The sequence below is a fragment of the Oncorhynchus tshawytscha genome, linkage group LG24 (genome assembly GCF_018296145.1).
Source record: "Oncorhynchus tshawytscha isolate Ot180627B linkage group LG24, Otsh_v2.0, whole genome shotgun sequence".
In the NCBI taxonomy this organism is placed as follows: domain Eukaryota; kingdom Metazoa; phylum Chordata; class Actinopteri; order Salmoniformes; family Salmonidae; genus Oncorhynchus; species Oncorhynchus tshawytscha.
In genome coordinates this window covers 30,079,963-30,100,715 of record NC_056452.1, presented here as the reverse complement: position 1 = coordinate 30,100,715, position 20,753 = coordinate 30,079,963, and the positions used below count along the sequence as shown (strand labels likewise).

The 20,753-nt window shown below is 42.8% G+C and overlaps 1 protein-coding gene across 2 annotated transcripts in view; it reads left to right on the top strand.

Annotated features, from left to right (window-relative positions):
- Positions 1-923: 923 nt before the first annotated feature.
- sptlc3 (serine palmitoyltransferase, long chain base subunit 3) overlaps positions 924-20,753 on the top strand; it is a 113,999-nt gene continuing 94,169 nt past the window's right edge. Inside the window, exons 1-5 of one of the 2 annotated variants that reach the window (XM_042305647.1) lie at positions 924-1,157; positions 5,090-5,296; positions 8,599-8,676; positions 12,415-12,569; positions 13,146-13,294. In XM_042305647.1, the coding sequence (XP_042161581.1) occupies positions 1,047-1,157; positions 5,090-5,296; positions 8,599-8,676; positions 12,415-12,569; positions 13,146-13,294 (700 nt within the window). In that variant the 5' untranslated portion in view covers positions 924-1,046. The remainder of the gene's footprint in view (positions 1,158-5,089; positions 5,297-8,598; positions 8,677-12,414; positions 12,570-13,145; positions 13,295-20,753) is intronic. The other variant, XM_042305648.1, reaches the window with a different exon arrangement.

Genomic DNA, 20,753 nt, shown 5'->3' with positions numbered 1-20,753 from the left:
TCGGTGGCTCTAGCATACAGCCCTAGACATTGTGCAAGATAGTTTCTGTAGTCCTTTCAAAGTACCGGTGGTCTACTGCTGTGTCGTGTTATATCCTTAGCCTACAGGCTTATATGCTTTAAACAGTAACTTGGATAAAAATAAATGTATAAAATAATAAAACAGCACAGGAACATTGTCTGTCATTTTCAAAATATCATGTCTCTTTTCTCACTTGGTTTGAAGCAGTCACTACAAGTAGTATTGTTTTCATTGCTTCCTGTATTTGTGTAAATGAGTAACCTAACACACACTATCACACCCTATGGTAAAGTCCCAATTGCCACCCTATTCCCTAAATAGTGCACTACTTTTGACCAGGGACCATAAAGCTCGGTTTAAAAGTTGTGCACTATATAGGGAATAGGGTGCTATTTCGGATGCACTCTTTTTATTTTACACTATAATAGAGAAGTGAAAGGTAGCACCCTGAAACCAGAGTAATGATAACAGATACAGTTGACCTCGTGCTTCACTTTAAATCCAAACTACTGTTGAATTCTGTGAGCGGCCTTAGGTCTGGTGACGACACATATTTACAAACTACATTATATTTCTACGGATGACAGCCTATCACCAATTTAGGAAAACGGAATGTACATTTTTCTTCCAATTGGATTTCAGATTCAGAAGGCTAATCATTTGTTTCACCCGCTGCTTCCTCAAGATCTATTTCACAGCGTGGAGACGAGATGCTAGTGTTGTGTACACAATAATAAGAGGCTGGCGCGTGGGTTAGGTTTCCAACGCGACCTGTAGGAGTCACATAACTCTGGTCCGGGGCGTTACGTCGCGTTTGTTGACGCAGTGCTTATCAACCCACACGTAACGTCACGGACCAGAGCTACCCGTAGTGCTGATTATAAAATCACCTTTTGTCGTAATGACCCAAGGTAAGGTAAACCGGTTTCATACCTGGGCTGCCATTCATTCACCGCTGCTGGGGGGGTGAAAAAACACTTCCTACTTATTCACTCAGTGTACACCATATCTTCTCCTGACTAGATATGGCTCGAACTACAGCCCCTGTGCCCAACGGAAAACTCAACATACAACTGAACGGGAATAACTTCAAAAACGCGAATTGTAAGAAAAATGGATACCACAATAAGGCGCAGGTAAGTAGAATTACTGGCGAGTAGATGTCATGGGGCGTTTTCCAATGCTATGTGCGACATCTTGAGCAGCCTAACTTTTATTCTCTGTAAAAAAAATACAAATAATAGCGAGAAAAAAAACAAACAACAACAACAACAACAACAAAAAAAAAATCAATAATATGAACGGCGTAATAATAGTGTAGGCTAGTAATAGTGTTGCCGAGTTAATGTCTGTCACTAAGCGTAGCGCTGCCTCGTATCTCAGGATCGCACTTGTTGATGCAGCCGGGTTTATTAACCACCTCGTTACATTATGGCCCACCTCGCATCTCCTCATCTTTATCCCGTCTCGGACGAGACAAGAAGCACGTGGAATCGGACATTTCACGACACATTTTAAAACACATTTTAGAGGTGGTTTTGAAATCTATAAATCTGATTCCTGGTCATGCATCTTGTGTCTGAATGGTCAAATCTGATTTATTTGCCCTCAATTCTTTGAGGGGGGTTGTTATTTGGCATATCTTGTAGTTTTCCTACCTAACTAGTTACTGTTGTGTGGACAGTTTGACAATAACGTGTGGTAGTTAACTAGCGAGCTTGTTAATTGTTCAGAAACAAATGAGTGAAAGTGTTAGCAAACTAAACGGCACACTAGTTGACTGTTGTGTCCGGACATTAAAAACTGACTCGTTTTGAAAGTTGTATCATCCTCTTTCAGGCTTTAAACGTGTTCTTACACTTTTGATTTTGAACATTTTGAAAGTAACTGGGAGTCTTCCGTGGCAGGTATTGTTTCCTTAGTTTCCTCTAATCTCCTGAGTGCCACCTACCAGTCTACTGTAGTGAGCCCACACACCCTTTTACAACTACAGCAGCCATGTCAGAGTCACTACAGTCTGAAATAGGGATTGTTTTGACAGGTCATGTACTAATGGTTACTAACTAGTACTAATGGTTACTTGAATAACCATTAGTTCATTATATTTTTGGAAAACAAAAGCGCAAGTGGAAAAAAATAAATATGTGCGCATGTGCCAAAAGATCGCAACAATGCCAAATTAGCATAATCATTACAGATAAATCCACACTTTCTAAATTGCCTCACATATATATATATATACATATATATATATATATGGCAATTAAAAAGCAAGTGCCATTTAATATTAATTTATTGAAACTCTAAAATCACCTGGTTATATTATATCGTGGAAGACAATATTTTAAAAAGCAGTAACCTCAGCAGTGGTGCTTTGATGTAGAAGCCTATGGCTGTGCAATGACATAGCCTTGTTTGGTTAATTTAGCAGACAATATGCTCTTATTTATTGAGCCATTATCACAGTCAAGACAAACCTACACTACCGGTCAAAAGGTTTAGAACAGCTACTCATTCCAGGGTTTTTCTTTATTTTTTAAAACTATTTTCTACATTATAGAATAATAGTTGAGACATCAACACGATTAAATAACACATATGGAATCATGTAGTAACCAAAAAAAGTGTTAATCAAAATAGATTTTAGATTCTTCAAAGTAGCCACCCTTTGCCTTGATGACAGCTTTGCACACATTGCACACAATAAATACAATTATGTAATATAACAGAATAAAATAACAGAATATATTCCCCCCCCCCCAAAAAAAGAAGAAGGTTGCCATGGTGAAATGATGCCCATACCTGGAACAGTTGTTCTCCATGAGAGAACATTTGAAACTCAATCTGGCGAGATGAAAGACCCGTTTTTAAACCTGTGGTTAACAAACCAAAATCTCTTTTCTTTTGGATATACAGATGTTCAATTTGGTTTATTCTGCCTGTTCTTTGGAATTTTGAAAAATTGATTAACAATTCCACACTGAACACTGACATACAGCGCATTCGGAAAGTATTCAGACCCCTTGACTTATTCAACATTTTGTTACGTTACAGCCTTATTCTAAAATGTAGATATATATTTTTTATCCATCTACACACAATACCCCATAATGACAGCAAAAACAGGTTTAGACATTATGCTAATTTAGTATTCATTTATAAAACAAAAATATCACATTTACATAAGTATTCAGACGCTTTACTCAGTACTTTGTTGAAGCACCTTTGGCAGTGATTACAGCCTCCAGTCTTCTTGGGTATGACGCTACAAGCTTGGCACACCTGTATTTGGGGAGTTTCTTACATTCTTCTGTGCAGATCCTATCAAGCTCTGTCAGGTTGGATGGGGAGCGTTGCTGCACAGGTCTCTCCAGAGATGTTCGATCGGGATCAAGTCTGGGCTCTGGCTGGGCCACTAAAAGACATTCAGAGACTTGTCCCGAAGCCACTTCTGTGTTATCTTGGCTGTGTGCTTAGGGTCATTGTCCTGTTGGAAGGTGAATCTTCACCCTAGTCTGAGGTCCTGAGTGCTCTGGAGCAGGTTTTCATCAAGGATCCCTCTGTACTTTGGTCCGTTCATCTTTCCATCGATCCTGACTAGTCTCCCAGTCCCTGCCGCTGAAAAACATCCCCACAGCATGATGCTGCCACCACCGTGCCTCACCGGAGGGATGGTATTGGCCAAGTGATGCGCGTTGCCTGGTTTCTTCCAGATGTGACGCTTGGCATTCAGGCCAAAGAGTTCAATGTTGGTTTCATCAGGCCAGAGAATCTTGTTTCTCATGGTCTGAGAGTCCTTTAGGTGCCTTTTGTCAAACTCCAAGTGGGCTGTCATGTGCCTTTTACTGAGGAGTGGGTTCCATCTGGCAACTCTACCATAAAGGCCTGATTGGTGGAGTGCTGCAGAGATGGTTGCCCTTCTGGAAGATTCTCCCATCTCCACAGAGGAACTCTAGATCTCTGTCAGAGTGACCATCGGGTTCTTGGTCACTTCCCTGACCAATGCTCGTCTCCCCTGATTGCTCAGTTTGTCCGGGCGTCCAGCTCTAGGAAGAGTCTTGGTGGTTCCAAACTTCTTCCATTTTAAGAATGATGGAGGCCACTGTGTTCTTGGGGACCTTTAATGATGCAGACATTTTTTGGTACCCTTCCCCAGATCTGTGCCTCTATTACAATCATGTCTCTGAGGTCTTTGGACAATTCCTTCGACCTCATGACTTGGTTATTGCTCTGACATGCACTGTCAACTGTGGGACCTTATATAGACAGGTGTGTGCCTTTCAAAATCATGTCCAATCAATTGAATTTACTGCAGGTGGACTCCAATCAAGTTGTAGAAACATCTCAAGGATGATCAATGGAAGCAGGATGCACCTGAGCTCAATTTAGAGTCTCATAGCAAAGGGTCAGAATACTGATGTAAATCAAGCAAATCTGTTTTTTATTTTTTAATTCATTTGCAAAAAATGCAACAAACTGTTTTTGCTTTGTCATTATGGAGTATTTTGTGTAGATTGATGAGGGAAACAATTATTTAATGCATTTTAGAATAAGGCTGTAACGTAACAAAATGTGGAAAAAGTCAAGGACTTGTTGTTGTTGTTGTTTGTGTGTAGTTACCATGCCTGTTGTTGTTACCATGACTGTTTGTGTGTAGTTACCATGCCTGTTGTTTTTGTGTAGTTCCCATGCCTGTTGTTTTTGTGTAGTTACCATGCCTGTTGTTTTTGTGTAGTTACCATGCCTGTTGTTTTTGTGTAGTTACCATGCCTGTTGTTTTTGTGTAGTTACCCTGACTGTTGTTGTTGTTGTTTGTGTGTAGTTACCCTGACTGTTGTTGTTGTTGTTTTGTGTGTAGTTACCATGACTGTTGTTGTTGTTGTTTTTGTGTAGTTACCATGACTGGTGTTGTTGTTGTTTTTGTGTAGTTACCATGACTGGTGTTGTTGTTGTTTTTGTGTAGTTACCATGACTGGTGTTGTTACCATGACTGTTTGTGTGTAGTTACCTGACTGTTGTTGTTGTTTGTGTGTAGTTACCCTGACTGTTGTTGCTCTTCTTCCTCTAGAAAAACAGCACAGCACACAGCGCTGGGCCCCCCTCCAGTCGGCAGAGGTTTCAGAGACCAGAATCCTTTGAGAATCCTCCCATGTACGTAGCTGTGATGACATACCTGGGGTTCGGCATCGTCACACTGTTCGGATACTTCAGGGACTTCCTCAGAGCAGTAGGACTGGAGAAATGTCACATCGCCAGGGAGAGAGAGGAGCAGAAGGTAGAGATGTACAGTATAAGTCAATAGTTTGGACACCCCTACTCATTCCATGGTTTTTCTTTATTTTGACTATTTCATACATTGCAGAATAGACATCAAATCTATGAATGAACACATATGGAATCATGTAATGAAGAAAAACCTTTGACTGAGTAGGGGTGTCCAAACCTTTGACTGAGTAGGGGTGTCCAAACCTTTGAATGAGTAGGGGTGTCCAAACCTTTGAATGAGTAGGGGTGTCCAAACCTTTGAATGAGTAGGGGTGTCCAAACCTTTGACTGAGTAGGGGTGTCCAAACCTTTGAATGAGTAGGGGTGTCCAAACCTTTGACTGAGTAGGGGTGTCCAAACCTTTGACTGAGTAGGGGTGTCCAAACCTTTGACTGAGTAGGGGTGTCCAAACCTTTGACTGAGTAGGGGTGTCCAAACCTTTGACTGAGTAGGGGTGTCCAAACCTTTGACTGAGTAGGGGTGTCCAAACCTTTGACTGAGTAGGGGTGTCCAAACCTTTGACTGAGTAGGGGTGTCCAAACCTTTGAATGAGTAGGGGTGTCCAAACCTTTGAATGAGGAGGGGTGTCCAAACCTTTGACTGAGTAGGGGTGTCCAAACCTTTGACTGAGTAGGGGTGTCCAAACCTTTGAATGAGTAGGGGTGTCCAAACCTTTGACTGAGTAGGGGTGTCCAAACCTTTGACTGAGGAGGGGTGTCCAAACCTTTGACTGAGGAGGGGTGTCCAAACCTTTGAATGAGTAGGGGTGTCCAAACCTTTGAATGAGGAGGGGTGTCCAAACCTTTGACTGAGTAGGGGTGTCCAAACCTTTGAATGAGGAGGGGTGTCCAAACCTTTGAATGAGTAGGGGTGTCCAAACCTTTGACTGAGTAGGGGTGTCCAAACCTTTGAATGAGTAGGGGTGTCCAAACCTTTGAATGAGTAGGGGTGTCCAAACCTTTGAATGAGTAGGGGTGTCCAAACCTTTGACTGAGGAGGGGTGTCCAAACCTTTGACTGAGTAGGGGTGTCCAAACCTTTGACTGAGTAGGGGTGTCCAAACCTTTGAATGAGTAGGGGTGTCCAAACCTTTGAATGAGTAGGGGTGTCCAAACCTTTGAATGAGGAGGGGTGTCCAAACCTTTGAATGAGTAGGGGTGTCCAAACCTTTGAATGAGGAGGGGTGTCCAAACCTTTGAATGAGTAGGGGTGTCCAAACCTTTGAATGAGTAGGGGTGTCCAAACCTTTGAATGAGTAGGGGTGTCCAAACCTTTGAATGAGTAGGGGTGTCCAAACCTTTGAATGAGTAGGGGTGTCCAAACCTTTGAATGAGTAGGGGTGTCCAAACCTTTGAATGAGTAGGGGTGTCCAAACCTTTGAATGAGGAGGGGTGTCCAAACCTTTGAATGAGTAGGGGTGTCCAAACCTTTGAATGAGTAGGGGTGTCCAAACCTTTGAATGAGTAGGGGTGTCCAAACCTTTGAATGAGTAGGGGTGTCCAAACCTTTGAATGAGTAGGGGTGTCCAAACCTTTGACTGAGTAGGGGTGTCCAAACCTTTGAATGAGTAGGGGTGTCCAAACCTTTGAATGAGTAGGGGTGTCCAAACCTTTGAATGAGTAGGGGTGTCCAAACCTTTGACTGGTACTATATATATATAAATATATATATATATTGTTTTAAAATATATTTTTTCTGCCTCCCGCGTAGTGCAGTGGTCTAAGGCACTGCATCACAGTGCTAGCTGTGCCACTAGAGATCCTGGTTTGAGTTCAGGTTCTATCGCAGCCGGTTGCGACTGGGAGACACATGGGGCGGTGCACAATTGGCCCAGCGTTGTCTGGGTTGGGGGAGGGTTTGGCCCAGCGTCGTTTGGGTTGGGGGAGGGTTTGGCCGACAGGGATGTTCTTGTCCCATCGCGCACTAGTGACTCCTCTGACGGGCTGGGCGCAATGCACGCTGACACGGTCGCCAAGTGCACGTTGTTTCCTCCGACACATTGGTGCAGCTGGCTTCCGGGTTAAGTGGGAAAGAAGCAATGTGGTTTGGCTGGGTTGTGTTTCGGAAGACACACGGCTCTCGACCTTCGCCTCTTCTGAGTCTGTACGGGAGTTGCAGCGATGAGACAACACTGTAACAACCAATTGGATGTCAAGAAATTGGGAATACAAAAAAAAAACATTTCCTTTATTATTTTCCCATAACCCACCCCTCCCTTAACATTTCCTTTATTATTTTCCCATAACCCACCCCTCCCTTAACATTTCCTTTATTATTTTCCCATAACCCACCCCTCCCTTAATTGGAGTAAACTAATGGATAACAACACTTAGGCTTCTAATTCAAGCTTAGGCTTAGAAGGCATGAGGACTGCAGATGTGGCCAGGGCAATAAATTGCAATGTCCGTACTGTGAGATGCCTTAGATAGCGCTACAGGGAGATAGGACGGACAAACCCACCGTCGCTGGACCAGACAGGACTCGCGAGTCATGGTTTTGTCTCACCAGGGGTGATGGTCGGATTCGCGTTTATCATCGAAGGAATGAGCGTTACACCGAGGCCTGTACTCTGGAGCGGGATCGATTTGGAGGTGGAGGGTCCGTCATGGTCTGGGGCGGTGTGTCACCGCACCATCGGACTGAGCTTGTTTTCATTGCAGGCAATCTCAACGCTGTGTATTACAGGGAAGACATCCTCCTCCCTCATGTGGTACCCTTCCTGCAGGCTCATCCTGACATGACCCTCCAGCATGACAATGCCACCAGCCATACTGCTCGTTCTGTACGTCATTTCCTGCAAGACAGGAATGTCAGTGTTCTGCCATGGCCAGCGAAGAGCCCAGATCTCAATCCCATTGAGCAGGTCTGGGACCCGTTGGATCGGAGGGTGAGGACTAGGGCCATTCCCCCCAGAAATGTCTGGGAACTTGCAGGTGCCTTGGTGGAAGAGTGGGGTAACATCTCACAGCAAGAACTGGAAAATCTGTTGCAGTTCATGAGGAGGCGATGCACTGCAGGAATTAATGCAGCTGGTGGCCACACCAGATACTGACTGTTACTTTTGATTTTGACCCCCCCTTTGTTCAGGGACACATTATTCCATTTATGTTAGTCACATGTCTGTGGAACTTGTTCAGTTTATGTCTCAGTTGTTGAATCTTGTTATGTTCATACAAATATTTACACATGTTAAGTTTGCTGAAAATAAACGCAGTTGACAGTGAGAGGACCTTTTTTTTTTTTTGCTGAGTGTATTTCATGTGTAAAAGCTCCCCCAAATGTTTTTTATTTTTATAAATATTTTCATTGTCAGAATGAATCAGAGGTTAGTTTCCTGAATATTCCCTTGGCTAAACCAACTCGGCTCGTAATTCAACAATTTCATTTACAGGTGACCTACACGTTTATTATTACATACACGTTTATTATTACATTATTATTATTATTACATGAAAGTTCACATGTTCCAGAAGGCATTTATTTACATTTTGGTAAAAAAAACAAAAAAACAAATTAAAATACTTCTGCTGAATGGCCTCCCGGGTGGCGCAGTGGTTCAGGGTGCTGTACTGCAGCGCCAGCTGTGCCACCAGAGACTCTGGGTTCGCGTCCAGGCTCTGTCATAACCGGCCACGACCGGGAGGTCCATGGGGCAACGCACAATTGCCCTAGCGTCGTCCGGGTTAGGAAGGGGTAGGGATATCCTTGTCTCATCAGGCCGAGTGCACACTAACCAAAGTCAGTTGGATGCGTGCTGTGTTAAGAAGCAGTGCAGCTTGGTTGGGTTGTGTATCATGACTTTCAACCTTAGTCTCTCTCAAGCTTGTACGGGAGTTGTAGCGATGAGACAAGATAGTAGCTACTAAACAATTGGATACCACAAAATTGGGGAGGAAATGTTTTCAGGAACTCATGTAAATCTGGAGATGGAGTTAATAATAATCTCATTAGTTTTTTTCCCCCCTTCTTGTTGTTGTTTAATAATCTACTGAGTCACAATGGGTGACAGACGACCCAGAGGACTAGATCTGGTGTTAATGAACTCTCAGTGGAGAGAGAGAGACAGAGAGAGAGAGACAGCGAGAGAGAGAAAGAGACAGAGAGAGAGAGACAGCGAGAGAGAGACAGCGAGAGAGAGAGAGACAGAGAGAGAGAGAGAGAGACAGAGAGAGACAGCGAGAGAGAAAGAGACAGCGAGAGAGAGACAGAGAGAGAGAGAAGAGAGAGAGAGACAGCGAGAGAGAGACAGAGAGAGAGAGAGAGAGAGAGAGACAGAGACAGAGAGAGAGACAGCGAGAGAGACAGAGAGAGAGACGAGAGAGAGAGACAGAGAGAGAGATAGCGAGAGAGACAGAGAGAGAGAGACAGCGAGAGAGAGAGACAGAGAGAGACAGCGAGAGAGAGACAGTGAGAGAGACAGAGAGAGACAGACAGAGAGATAGAGAGAGACAGTGAGAGAGACAGAGAGAGAGACAGACAGAGAGATAGGAGAGAGGGAGAGAGAGACAGAGAGAGAGAGAGAGAGAGAGAGAGAGAGACAGAGAGAGAGAGAGAGAGAGAGACAGAGAGAGAGACACAGAGAGAGACACACAGAGAGAGACACAGAGAGAGGGAGAGACAGAGAGAGAGAGAGAGAGACACAGAGAGAGGGAGAGAGAGAGAGAGAGAGACAGAGAGAGAGACAGAGAGAGACAGAGAGAGAGACACAGAGAGAGACACAGAGAGAGAGACAGAGAGAGAGGGAGAGGGAGAGAGAGCTCTGCTCTGTTCTCCTCAGAGATGGAACTGAAGATCTCCATCATGGAAAATAAAAAGGAAAAAAATCATGATTCCTTTGTCTACCTTTTTTTGTTGTTGTATTTTTATTTAGACAGAAACAGGTGGAAAGAGGCTCTCTGTCCTTAGAGAATTGTGGCCTGCTTTTTGAAAACTGTTGTAGTGATACTTACAATACTGGTGATATGTGGTTGTTTAGCCTACTTTAGTTGAATGTTGCTAAGTCACTCAGACTTACGTGTGTGTGTGTGTGTGTGTGTGTGTGTGTGTGTGTGTAGACAATCTGCTCTAATGTGCTCTCTCTGTTTGACATGGTTGTCTTTACGAGGTCACTCTAGGGGACTACTTTATGTATCCTCTGTCCCTGAATAACACTCTTCACTGCATCACACACACACACACACACACACACAGAAACACACACAGAAACACACACACACACACACACACACACACAGAAACACACACCCACACACACACACACACACACACACACACACAGACAGACACACACAGAAACACACACACACACACACAGAAACACACACACACACACACACACACACACACACACAGAAACACACACACACACACACACACACACACACACACACACACACAGAAACACACACACACACACACACACACACAGCTGTGACCATCAGAGACTGATTAACATCCTAAATGGCATTGACTGGGATGGGATAGCTCTTTTCTGTTCTGCCCTGTTCTGTTGTGTTCTGCCCTGTTCTGTTGTGTTCTGCCCTGTTCTGTTGTGTTCTACCTTGTTCTGTTGTGTTCTACCTTGTTCTGTTGTGTTCTACCCTGTTCTGTTGTGTTCTACCTTGTTCTGTTGTGTTGTGTTCTGGCCTGTTCTGTTCTGCTCTTCTCTGTTCTGTTGGAAATGATTTGCACTTTTCGCACCAAAGTACATTCATCTCTAGGCAACAGAATGAGTCTCTTCCCTGAGCGGTATGACAGCTGCGTGGTCCCATGGTATTTATACTTGCGTACTATTGTTTGTACAGATGAACGTGGTACCTTCAGGCGTTTGAAAATTGCTCCAAAGAATGAACCAGACTTGTGGAGGTCTACAATTTGTTTCTGAGGTCTTGGCTGATTTCTTTTGATTTCCCCATGAGGTCAAGCTAAAAGGCACTGAGTTTGAAGGTAGGCCTTGAAATACATCCACAGGTACACCTCAAATTGACTCAAATTATGTCAATTAGCCTCTCAGAAGCTTCTAAAGCCATGACATAATTTTCTGGAATTTTCCAAGCTGTTTAAAGGCCCAGTCAACTTAGTGTATGTAAACTTCTGACCCACTTGAATTGTGATGAAGTGAATTATAAGTGAAATAATCTGTCTGTAAACAATTGTTGGAAAAATGACTTGTGTCATGCACAAAGTAGATGTCCTAACCGACTCACCAAAACTATAGTTTGTTAACAAGAAATTTGTGGAGTTGTTGAAAAACGAGTTGTAATGACTCCAACCTAAGTGGATGTAAACTAGTTGTAATGACTGCAACCTAAGTGTATGTAGACTAGTTTTAATGACTCCAACCTAAGTGTATGTAGACTAGTTGTAATGACTCCAACCTAAGTGTATGTAGACTAGTTGTAATGACTCCAACCTAAGTGTATGTAGACTAGTTGTAATGACTCCAACCTAAGTGGATGTAAACTAGTTGTAATGACTCCAACCTAAGTGGATGTAAACTAGTTTTAATGACTCCAACCTAAGTGGATGTAAACTAGTTGTAATGACTCCAACCTAAGTGGATGTAAACTAGTTGTAATGACTCCAACCTAAGTGGATGTAAACTAGTTGTAATGACTCCAACCTAAGTGGATGTAAACTAGTTGTAATGACTCCAACCTAAGTGGATGTAAACTAGTTTTAATGACTCCAACCTAAGTGGATGTAAACTAGTTGTAATGACTCCAACCTAAGTGGATGTAAACTAGTTGTAATGACTCCAACCTAAGTGGATGTAAACTAGTTGTAATGACTCCAACCTAAGTGGATGTAAACTAGTTTTAATGACTCCAACCTAAGTGGATGTAAACTAGTTGTAATGACTCCAACCTAAGTGTATGTAAACTAGTTGTAATGACTCCAACCTAAGTGTATGTAGACTAGTTTTAATGACTCCAACCTAAGTGTATGTAGACTAGTTGTAATGACTCCAACCTAAGTGTATGTAGACTAGTTGTAATGACTCCAACCTAAGTGTATGTAGACTAGTTGTAATGACTCCAACCTAAGTGTATGTAAACTTCAGACTTCCAATTGCATGTGCCATGTAGTAATCACGAACAAACCCTGTTTTCAATATGTGTCTCCTCAGGATTTTGTCCCTCTGTACCAAGACTTTGAGAACTTCTACACCCGTAACCTGTACATGAGAGTAAGAGACAACTGGAACAGACCTATATGCAGTCTGCCTGGCCCTGTGTTTGACGTGATGGAGAGGGTGTCCCCAGACTACAACTGGACATTCAGGTACAGGGTGCTGATCTAGAATCAGTTTTTTTCCACTTGTAGAAAACAATGGATCTTATTACATCGGACAAGGGAGGACCTGATCCTAGATCTGAACTCCTACTCTGATACACTGTGTGTGTATATGGTCCTAGGTTCTAATAAGGCTATGAGCAAATTCAATGAAACAATATTGATTGTATATGTTTACTGTTTTGTGTTCTAATTGCTTATCGTATTATGTTGTAGGTTGGTTCCCACTATTACTGTCATTCAATAAGCGTGTGTGTGTGTGTGTGTGTGTGTGTGTGTGTGTGTGTGTGTGTGTGTTTGCCTCTCAGACATACATGTGCAACAAAATCGTCTATAACGTATGAACAGGTTAGACAATGATTAGTACAGTTTAACAGGGAAGACCATAGACGATGTCATCAACATGGGTTTAATGTCTGTCTGTGTGTGTTCAGTTTAACAGGGAAGACCATAGACGATGTCATCAACATGGGTTTAATGTCTGTCTGTGTGTGTTCAGTTTAACAGGGAAGACCATAGACGATGTCATCAACATGGGTTTAATGTCTGTCTGTGTGTGTTCAGTTTAACAGGGAAGACCATAGACGATGTCATCAACATGGGTTCCTATAACTACCTGGGTTTCGCTGAGAACGACGGTGATTTCCTGAAAACTGTGGCAGACAGAACCCAGCAGTATGGTCTCGGGGTCTGCAGCACTCGACAGGAAATGGGTGAGTGTGTGTGTGTGTGTGTGTGTGTGTGTGTGTGTGTGTGTGTGTGTGTGTGTGTGTGTGTGTGTGTGTGTGTGTGTGTGTGTGTGTGTGTGTGTGTGTGAGTGACAGGTGTGGAGGGTTGGGGCTGAGAAGGAGGGGTGTGTGTGTGTGTGTGTGTGTGTGTGTGCGTGTGTGTGTGTGTGCGTGTGTGTGTGTGTGTGTGTGTGTGTGTGTGTTAAACATGTGGGTGTGTGGTAAACATGTGTTTTTTGGTTCAACTCTAAAGCTAGCCACTATTTTTTCCCCCACTCGGTTTGAAATAGGTCAGAACTGAACTGGTCTGCGTCCCAAATTGCGTCTTGTCTGTGTCCCGAATTGCACACTATTATGCATTAATAGTGCACTACTTTAGGGCTTTAGTCAAATGTAATGCACTGTGTAGGCAATAGGGTGCCTTCTGGGATGCTACCCAACAATGTTTGTACCATGTTGTGCTGCTGCCATGTTGTCTTGCTGCCATGTTGTGCTGCTGTCATGTTGTACTGCTGCCATGTTGTGTTGCTGCCATGTTGTCTTGCTGCCATGTTGTGCTGCTGCCATGTTGTCTTGCTGCCATGTTGTGCTGCTGTCATGTTGTGTTTTCATGTGTTGTCTTAGGTCTCTCTATGTAGTGTTGTGGTGTCTCCCTTTATGTAGTGTTGTGGTGTCTCTTTATGTAGTGTTGTGGTGTCTCTCTTTATGTAGTGTTGTGGTGTCTCTCTTTATGTAGTGTTGTGGTGTCTCTCTTTATGTAGTGTTGTGGTGTCTCTCTTTATGTAGTGTTGTGGTGTCTCTCTATGTAGTGTTGTGGTGTCTCTCTCTATGTAGTGTTGTGGTGTCTCTCTTTATGTCGTGTTGTCTCTCTTTATGTAGTGTTGTGGTGTGTCTCTTTATGTAGTGTTGTGGTGTCTCTCTCTATGTAGTGTTGTGGTGTCTCTCTCTATGTAGTGTTGTGGTGTCTCTCTCTATGTAGTGTTGTGGTGTCTCTCTTTATGTAGTGTTGTGGTGTGTCTCTTTATGTAGTGTTGTGGTGTCTCTCTCTATGTAGTGTTGTGGTGTCTCTCTTTATGTAGTGTTGTGGTGTCTCTCTCTATGTAGTGTTGTGGTGTCTCTCTCTATGTAGTGTTGTGGTGTCTCTCTCTATGTAGTGTTGTGGTGTCTCTCTTTATGTAGTGTTGTGGTGTCTCTCTTTATGTAGTGTTGTGGTGTCTCTCTATGTAGTGTTGTGGTGTCTCTCTATGTAGTGTTGTGGTGTCTCTCTCTATGTAGTGTTGTGGTGTCTCTCTTTATGTCGTGTTGTCTCTCTTTATGTAGTGTTGTGGTGTGTCTCTTTATATAGCGTTGTGGTGTCTCTTTATGTAGTGTTGTGGTGTCTCTCTTTATGTCGTGTTGTGGTGTGTCTCTTTATATAGTGTTGTGGTGTCTCTTTATGTAGTGTTGTGGTGTCTCTCTTTATATAGCGTTGTGGTGTCTCTTTATATAGTGTTGTGGTGTCTCTCTTTATGTAGTGTTGTGGTGTCTCTCTTTATGTAGTGTTGTGGTGTCTCTCTTTATGTCGTGTTGTGGTGTGTCTCTTTATATAGTGTTGTGGTGTCTCTTTATGTAGTGTTGTGGTGTCTCTCTTTATATAGCGTTGTGGTGTCTCTTTATATAGTGTTGTGGTGTCTCTCTTTATGTAGTGTTGTGGTGTCTCTCTTTATGTAGTGTTGTGGTGTCTCTCTTTATGTCGTGTTGTCTCTCTTTATGTAGTGTTGTGGTGTCTCTCTTTATGTCGTGTTGTCTCTCTTTATGTAGTGTTGTGGTGTCTCTCTTTATGTCGTGTTGTGGTGTGTCTCTTTATATAGCGTTGTGGTGTCTCTTTATGTAGCGTTGTGGTGTCTCTCTTTATGTAGTGTTTTGGTGTCTCTCTATGTATGTAGTGTTGTGGTGTCTCTCTTGTTGTGATGTGTTTTATCCTATTTAAGAAATTAAAAAATGTTTTTTTATTATTAATCCCAAGCCCCCGTCCCCGCAGGAGGCCTTTTGGTAGGCCATCATTGTAAGAATTTGAGAATAAGAATTTGTTCTTAACTGACTTTCCTAGTGTTGCTACCATGTTGTGTTGCTGCCATGTTGTGTTGCTGCCATGTTGTGTTGACTTTCCTAGTTAAAAAATAAATACAACATTGTGTAGAAAAGGTTTTTCCATTTGGGACGTAATCCCAGTCTGTGTGTTTTGTGGGGAGCACTGAAGCACTAGTAGTGTCCACTTGACATGAGCCACTCCTTCACACGGCATCAGTCTCATCTATAGAGTATCTTCTATTGTTGCCATATAAAAAAATCCTCTGCCATATATACATATATGTATATGTATATGTGAAGTGAAGTCCAATAGTATTGAACTACTCTAACTCTTAAGGTGTTGTACAGGGCCAGTTCTTTGTTAATACCTGTAGGTTTACGAGCGGTATAAATTCCTCTCTTCTATAACCTACCACTTACATAAGATTCTGTGACCTACAGCGCATTCGGGGAGGAGCCTCCACTGGTACATATACAGCGCATTTGGGAAAGTATTCAGACCCTTTGACATTTTCCCACATTTTTGTTACGTTACAGCCTTATTCTAAAATGGATTCAATAAAAACATTTACTGTACCCTATAATGACATCACAATACCCCATAATGACATCACAATACCCCATAATGACATCACAATACCCCATAATGACATTTTTGTTACGTTACAGCCTTATTCTAAAATGGATTCAATAAAAACATTTACTGTACCCTATAATGACATCACAATACCCCATAATGACATCACAATACCCCATAATGACATCACAATACCCCATAATGACATTTTTGTTACGTTACAGCCTTATTCTAAAATGGATTCAATAAAAACATTTACTGTACCCTATAATGACATCACAATGACATCACAATACCCCATAATGACATCACAATACCCCATAATGACATTTTTGTTACGTTACAGCCTTATTCTTATTACAGCCTTATTCTAAAATGTATTACATTGTTGTTCTCCCTTCATCAATCTACACACAAAAAACCCATAGTGACAAAGCAATGCTGAATACAACAGGTGTAGTAGACCTCACAGTGAAATGCTGAATACAACAGGTGTAGTAGACCTCACAGTGAAATGCTGAATACAACAGGTGTAGGTAGACCTTACAGTGAAATGCTGAATACAACAGGTGTAGTAGACCTTACAGTGAAATGCTGAATACAACAGGTGTAGTAGACCTTACAGTGAAATGCTGAATACAACAGGTGTAGTAGACCTTACAGTGAAATGCTGAATAAAACAGGTGTAGTAGACCTTACAGTGAAATGCTGAATACCACAGGTGTAGTAGACCTCACAGTGAAATGCTGAATAAAACAGGTGTAGTAGACCTTACAGTGAAATGCTGAATACAACAGGTGTAGTAGACCTTACAGTGAAATGCTGAATACCACAGGTGTAGTAGACCTCACAGTGAAATGCTGAATACAACAGGTGTAGTAGACCTACAGTGAAATGCTGAATACAACAGGTGTAGTAGACCTCACAGTGAAATGCTGAATACCACAGGTGTAGTAGACCTCACAGTGAAATGCTGAATACAACAGGTGTAGTAGACCTACAGTGAAATGCTGAATACAACAGGTGTAGTAGACCTCACAGTGAAATGCTGAATACAACAGGTGTAGTAGACCTACAGTGAAATGCTGAATACAACAGGTGTAGTAGACCTCACAGTGAAATGCTGAATACAACAGTTGTAGTAGACCTTACAGTGAAATGCTGAATACAACAGGTGTAGTAGGACCTTACAGTGAAATGCTGACTACAACAGGTGTAGTAGACCTTACAGTGAAATGCTGAATACAACAGGTGTAGTAGACCTTACAGTGAAATGCTGAATGCAACAGGTGTAGTAGACCTTACAGTGAAATGCTGAATACAACAGGTGTAGTAGACCTTACAGTGAAATGCTGAATACAACAGGTGTAGTAGACCTCACAGTGAAATGCTGAATACAACAGGTGTAGTAGACCTTACAGTGAAATGCTGAATACAACAGGTGTAGTAGACCTTACAGTGAAATGCTGACTACAACAGGTGTAGTAGACCTTACAGTGAAATGCTGAATACAACAGGTGTAGTAGACCTTACAGTGAAATGCTGAATACAACAGGTGTAGTAGACCTCACAGTGAAATCACAGTGAAATGCTGAATACAACAGGTGTAGTAGACCTTACAGTGAAATGCTGAATACAACAGGTGTAGTAGACCTACAGTGAAATGCTGAATACAACAGGTGTAGTAGACCTCACAGTGAAATGCTGAATACAACAGTTGTAGTAGACCTTACAGTGAAATGCTGAATATAACAGGTGTAGTAGGACCTTACAGTGAAATGCTGAATACAACAGGTGTTGAAGACCTTACAGTGAAATGCTGACTACAACAGGTGTAGTAGACCTTACAGTGAAATGCTGAATACAACAGGTGTTGTAGACCTTACAGTGAAATGCTGAATACAACAGGTGTAGTAGACCTTACAGTGAAATGCTGAATACCACAGGTGTAGTAGACCTCACAGTGAAATGCTGAATACAACAGGTGTAGTAGACCTCACAGTGTAATGCTGACTACAACAGGTGTAGTAGACCTCACAGTGAAATGCTGAATACAACAGGTGTAGTAGACCTTACAGTGCAATGCTTAATTACAAGCCCTTAACCAATAATACAGTTAAGAAAATACCAACAAACAAAAAATAAAGTTAGAAATAAGAATAACATAAATAAAAAGCAGCAGTAAATGACAATAGGGGGACTATATACAGGGTATTACGGTACAGAGTCAATGTGGAGGCTATATACAGGGTATTACGGTACCGAGTCAATGTGGAGGCTATATACAGGGGGTACCGGTACAGAGTCAATGTGGAGGCTATATACAGGGTGTTACGGTACAGAGTCAATGTGGAGGCTATATACAGGGTGTTACGGTACAGAGTCAATGTGGAGGCTATATACAGGGTATTACGGTACAGAGTCAATGTGGAGGCTATATACAGGGTGTACCGGTTCAGAGTGAATGTGGAGGCTATATACAGGGTGTTACGGTACAGAGTCAATGTGGAGGCTATATACAGGGTGTTACGGTACAGAGTCAATGTGGAGGCTATATACAGGGTGTTACGGTACAGAGTCAATGTGGAGGCTATATACAGGGTGTTACGGTACAGAGTCAATGTGGAGGCTATATACAGGGTATTACGGAACAGAGTCAATGTGGAGGCTACATACAGGTGTTACGGGGTGTGGACTATATACGGTTCAGAGTGAATGTGGAGGCTATATACAGGGTGTACCGGTTCAGAGTCAATGTGGAGGCTATATACAGGGTGTACCGGTTCAGAGTGAATGTGGAGGCTATATACAGGGTGTTACGGTACAGAGTCAATGTGGAGGCTATATACAGGGTATTACGGTACAGAGTCAATGTGGAGGCTATATACAGGGTGTACCGGTTCAGAGTGAATGTGGAGGCTATATACAGGGTGTTACGGTACAGAGTCAATGTGGAGGCCTTATACAGGGTGTTACGGTACAGAGTAAATGTGGAGGCTATATACAGGGTGTTACGGTACAGAGTCAATGTGGAGACTATATACAGGGTGTTATGGTACAGAGTCAATGTGGAGGCTATATACAGGGTGTTACGATACAGAGTAAATGTGGAGGCTATATATACAGGGTGTTACGGTACAGAGTAAATGTGGAGGCCCTATATACAGGGTGTTACGATACAGAGTCAATGTGGAGGCTATATACAGGGTGTTACGGTACAGAGTCAATGTGGAGGCTATATACAGGGGTGTTACGGCACAGAGTCAATGTGGAGGCTATATACAGGGTATTACGGTACCGAGTCAATGTGGAGGCTATATACAGGGGGTACCGGTACAGAGTCAATGTGGAGGCTATATACAGGGTATTACGGAACAGAGTCAATGTGGAGGCTATATACAGGGTACATTACGGCACAGAGTCAATGTGGAGCCTATATACAGGGTATTACGGTACAGAGTCAATGTGGAGGCTATATACAGGGTGTACCGGTTCAGAGAATGGAGGCTATATACAGGGTGTTACGGTACAGAGTCAATGTGGAGGCTATATACAGGGTGTTACGGTACAGAGTCAATGTGGAGGCTATATACAGGGTGTTACGGTACAGAGTCAATGTGGAGGCTATATACAGGGTGTTACGGCAGAGTCAATGTGGAGGCTATATACAGGGTATTACAGAACAGAGTCAATGTGGAGGCTACATACAGGGTGTACCGGTTCAGAGTGAATGTGGAGGCTATATATACAGGGTGTACCGGTTCAGAGTCAATGTGGAGGCTATATACAGGGTGTACCGGTTCAGAGTGAATGTGGAGGCTATATACAGGGTGTTACGGTACAGAGTCAATGTGGAGGCTATATACAGGTATTACGGCACAGAGTCAATGTGGAGGCTATATACAGGGTGTACCGGTTCAGAGTGAATGTGGAGGCTATATACAGGGTGTTACGGCACAGAGTCATGTGGAGGCCCTATACAGGGTGTTACGGCACAGAGTAAAATGTGGAGGCTATATACAGGGTGTTACGGTACAGAGTCAATGTGGAGACTATATACAGGGTGTTATGGTACAGAGTCAATGTGGAGGCTATATACAGGGTGTTACGATACAGAGTCAATGTGGAGGCTATATACAGGGTGTTACGGTACAGAGTAAATGTGGAGGCTATATACAGGGTGTTACGGTACAGAGTCAATGTGGAGGATATATACAGGGTATTATGGTACAGAGTCAATGTGGAGGCTATATACAGGGTGTTACGGTACAGAGTCAATGTGGAGGCTATATACAGGGTATTGCATATACAGGGCATTGTACAGAGTCAATGTGGAGGCTATATACAGGGTGTTACGGTACAGAGTCAATGTGGAGGCTATATACAGGGTGTTGCATTACAGAGTCAATGTGGAGGCTATATACATATACAGAGGGTGTTACGGTACAGAGTCCATGTGGAGGCTATATACAGGGTGTTATGGTACAGAGTCCATGTGGAGGCTATATACAGGGGGTACGGTACAGAGTCAATGTGGAGGCTATGTACAGGGGGTACCGGCTACAGAGTCAATGGGAGGCTATATACAGGGTGTTACGGTACAGAGTCCATGTGGAGGCTATATACAGGGTGTTACGGTACAGAGTCCATGTGGAGGCTATGGGCCAGGGGTAATTGTACAGAGTCAATGTGGAGGCTATATAGAGGGGGTACTGGTACAGAGTCAGTGGGAGGCTATATACAGGGTGTTATGGTACAGAGTCAATGTGGAGGCTATATACAGGGAACCGGGTACAG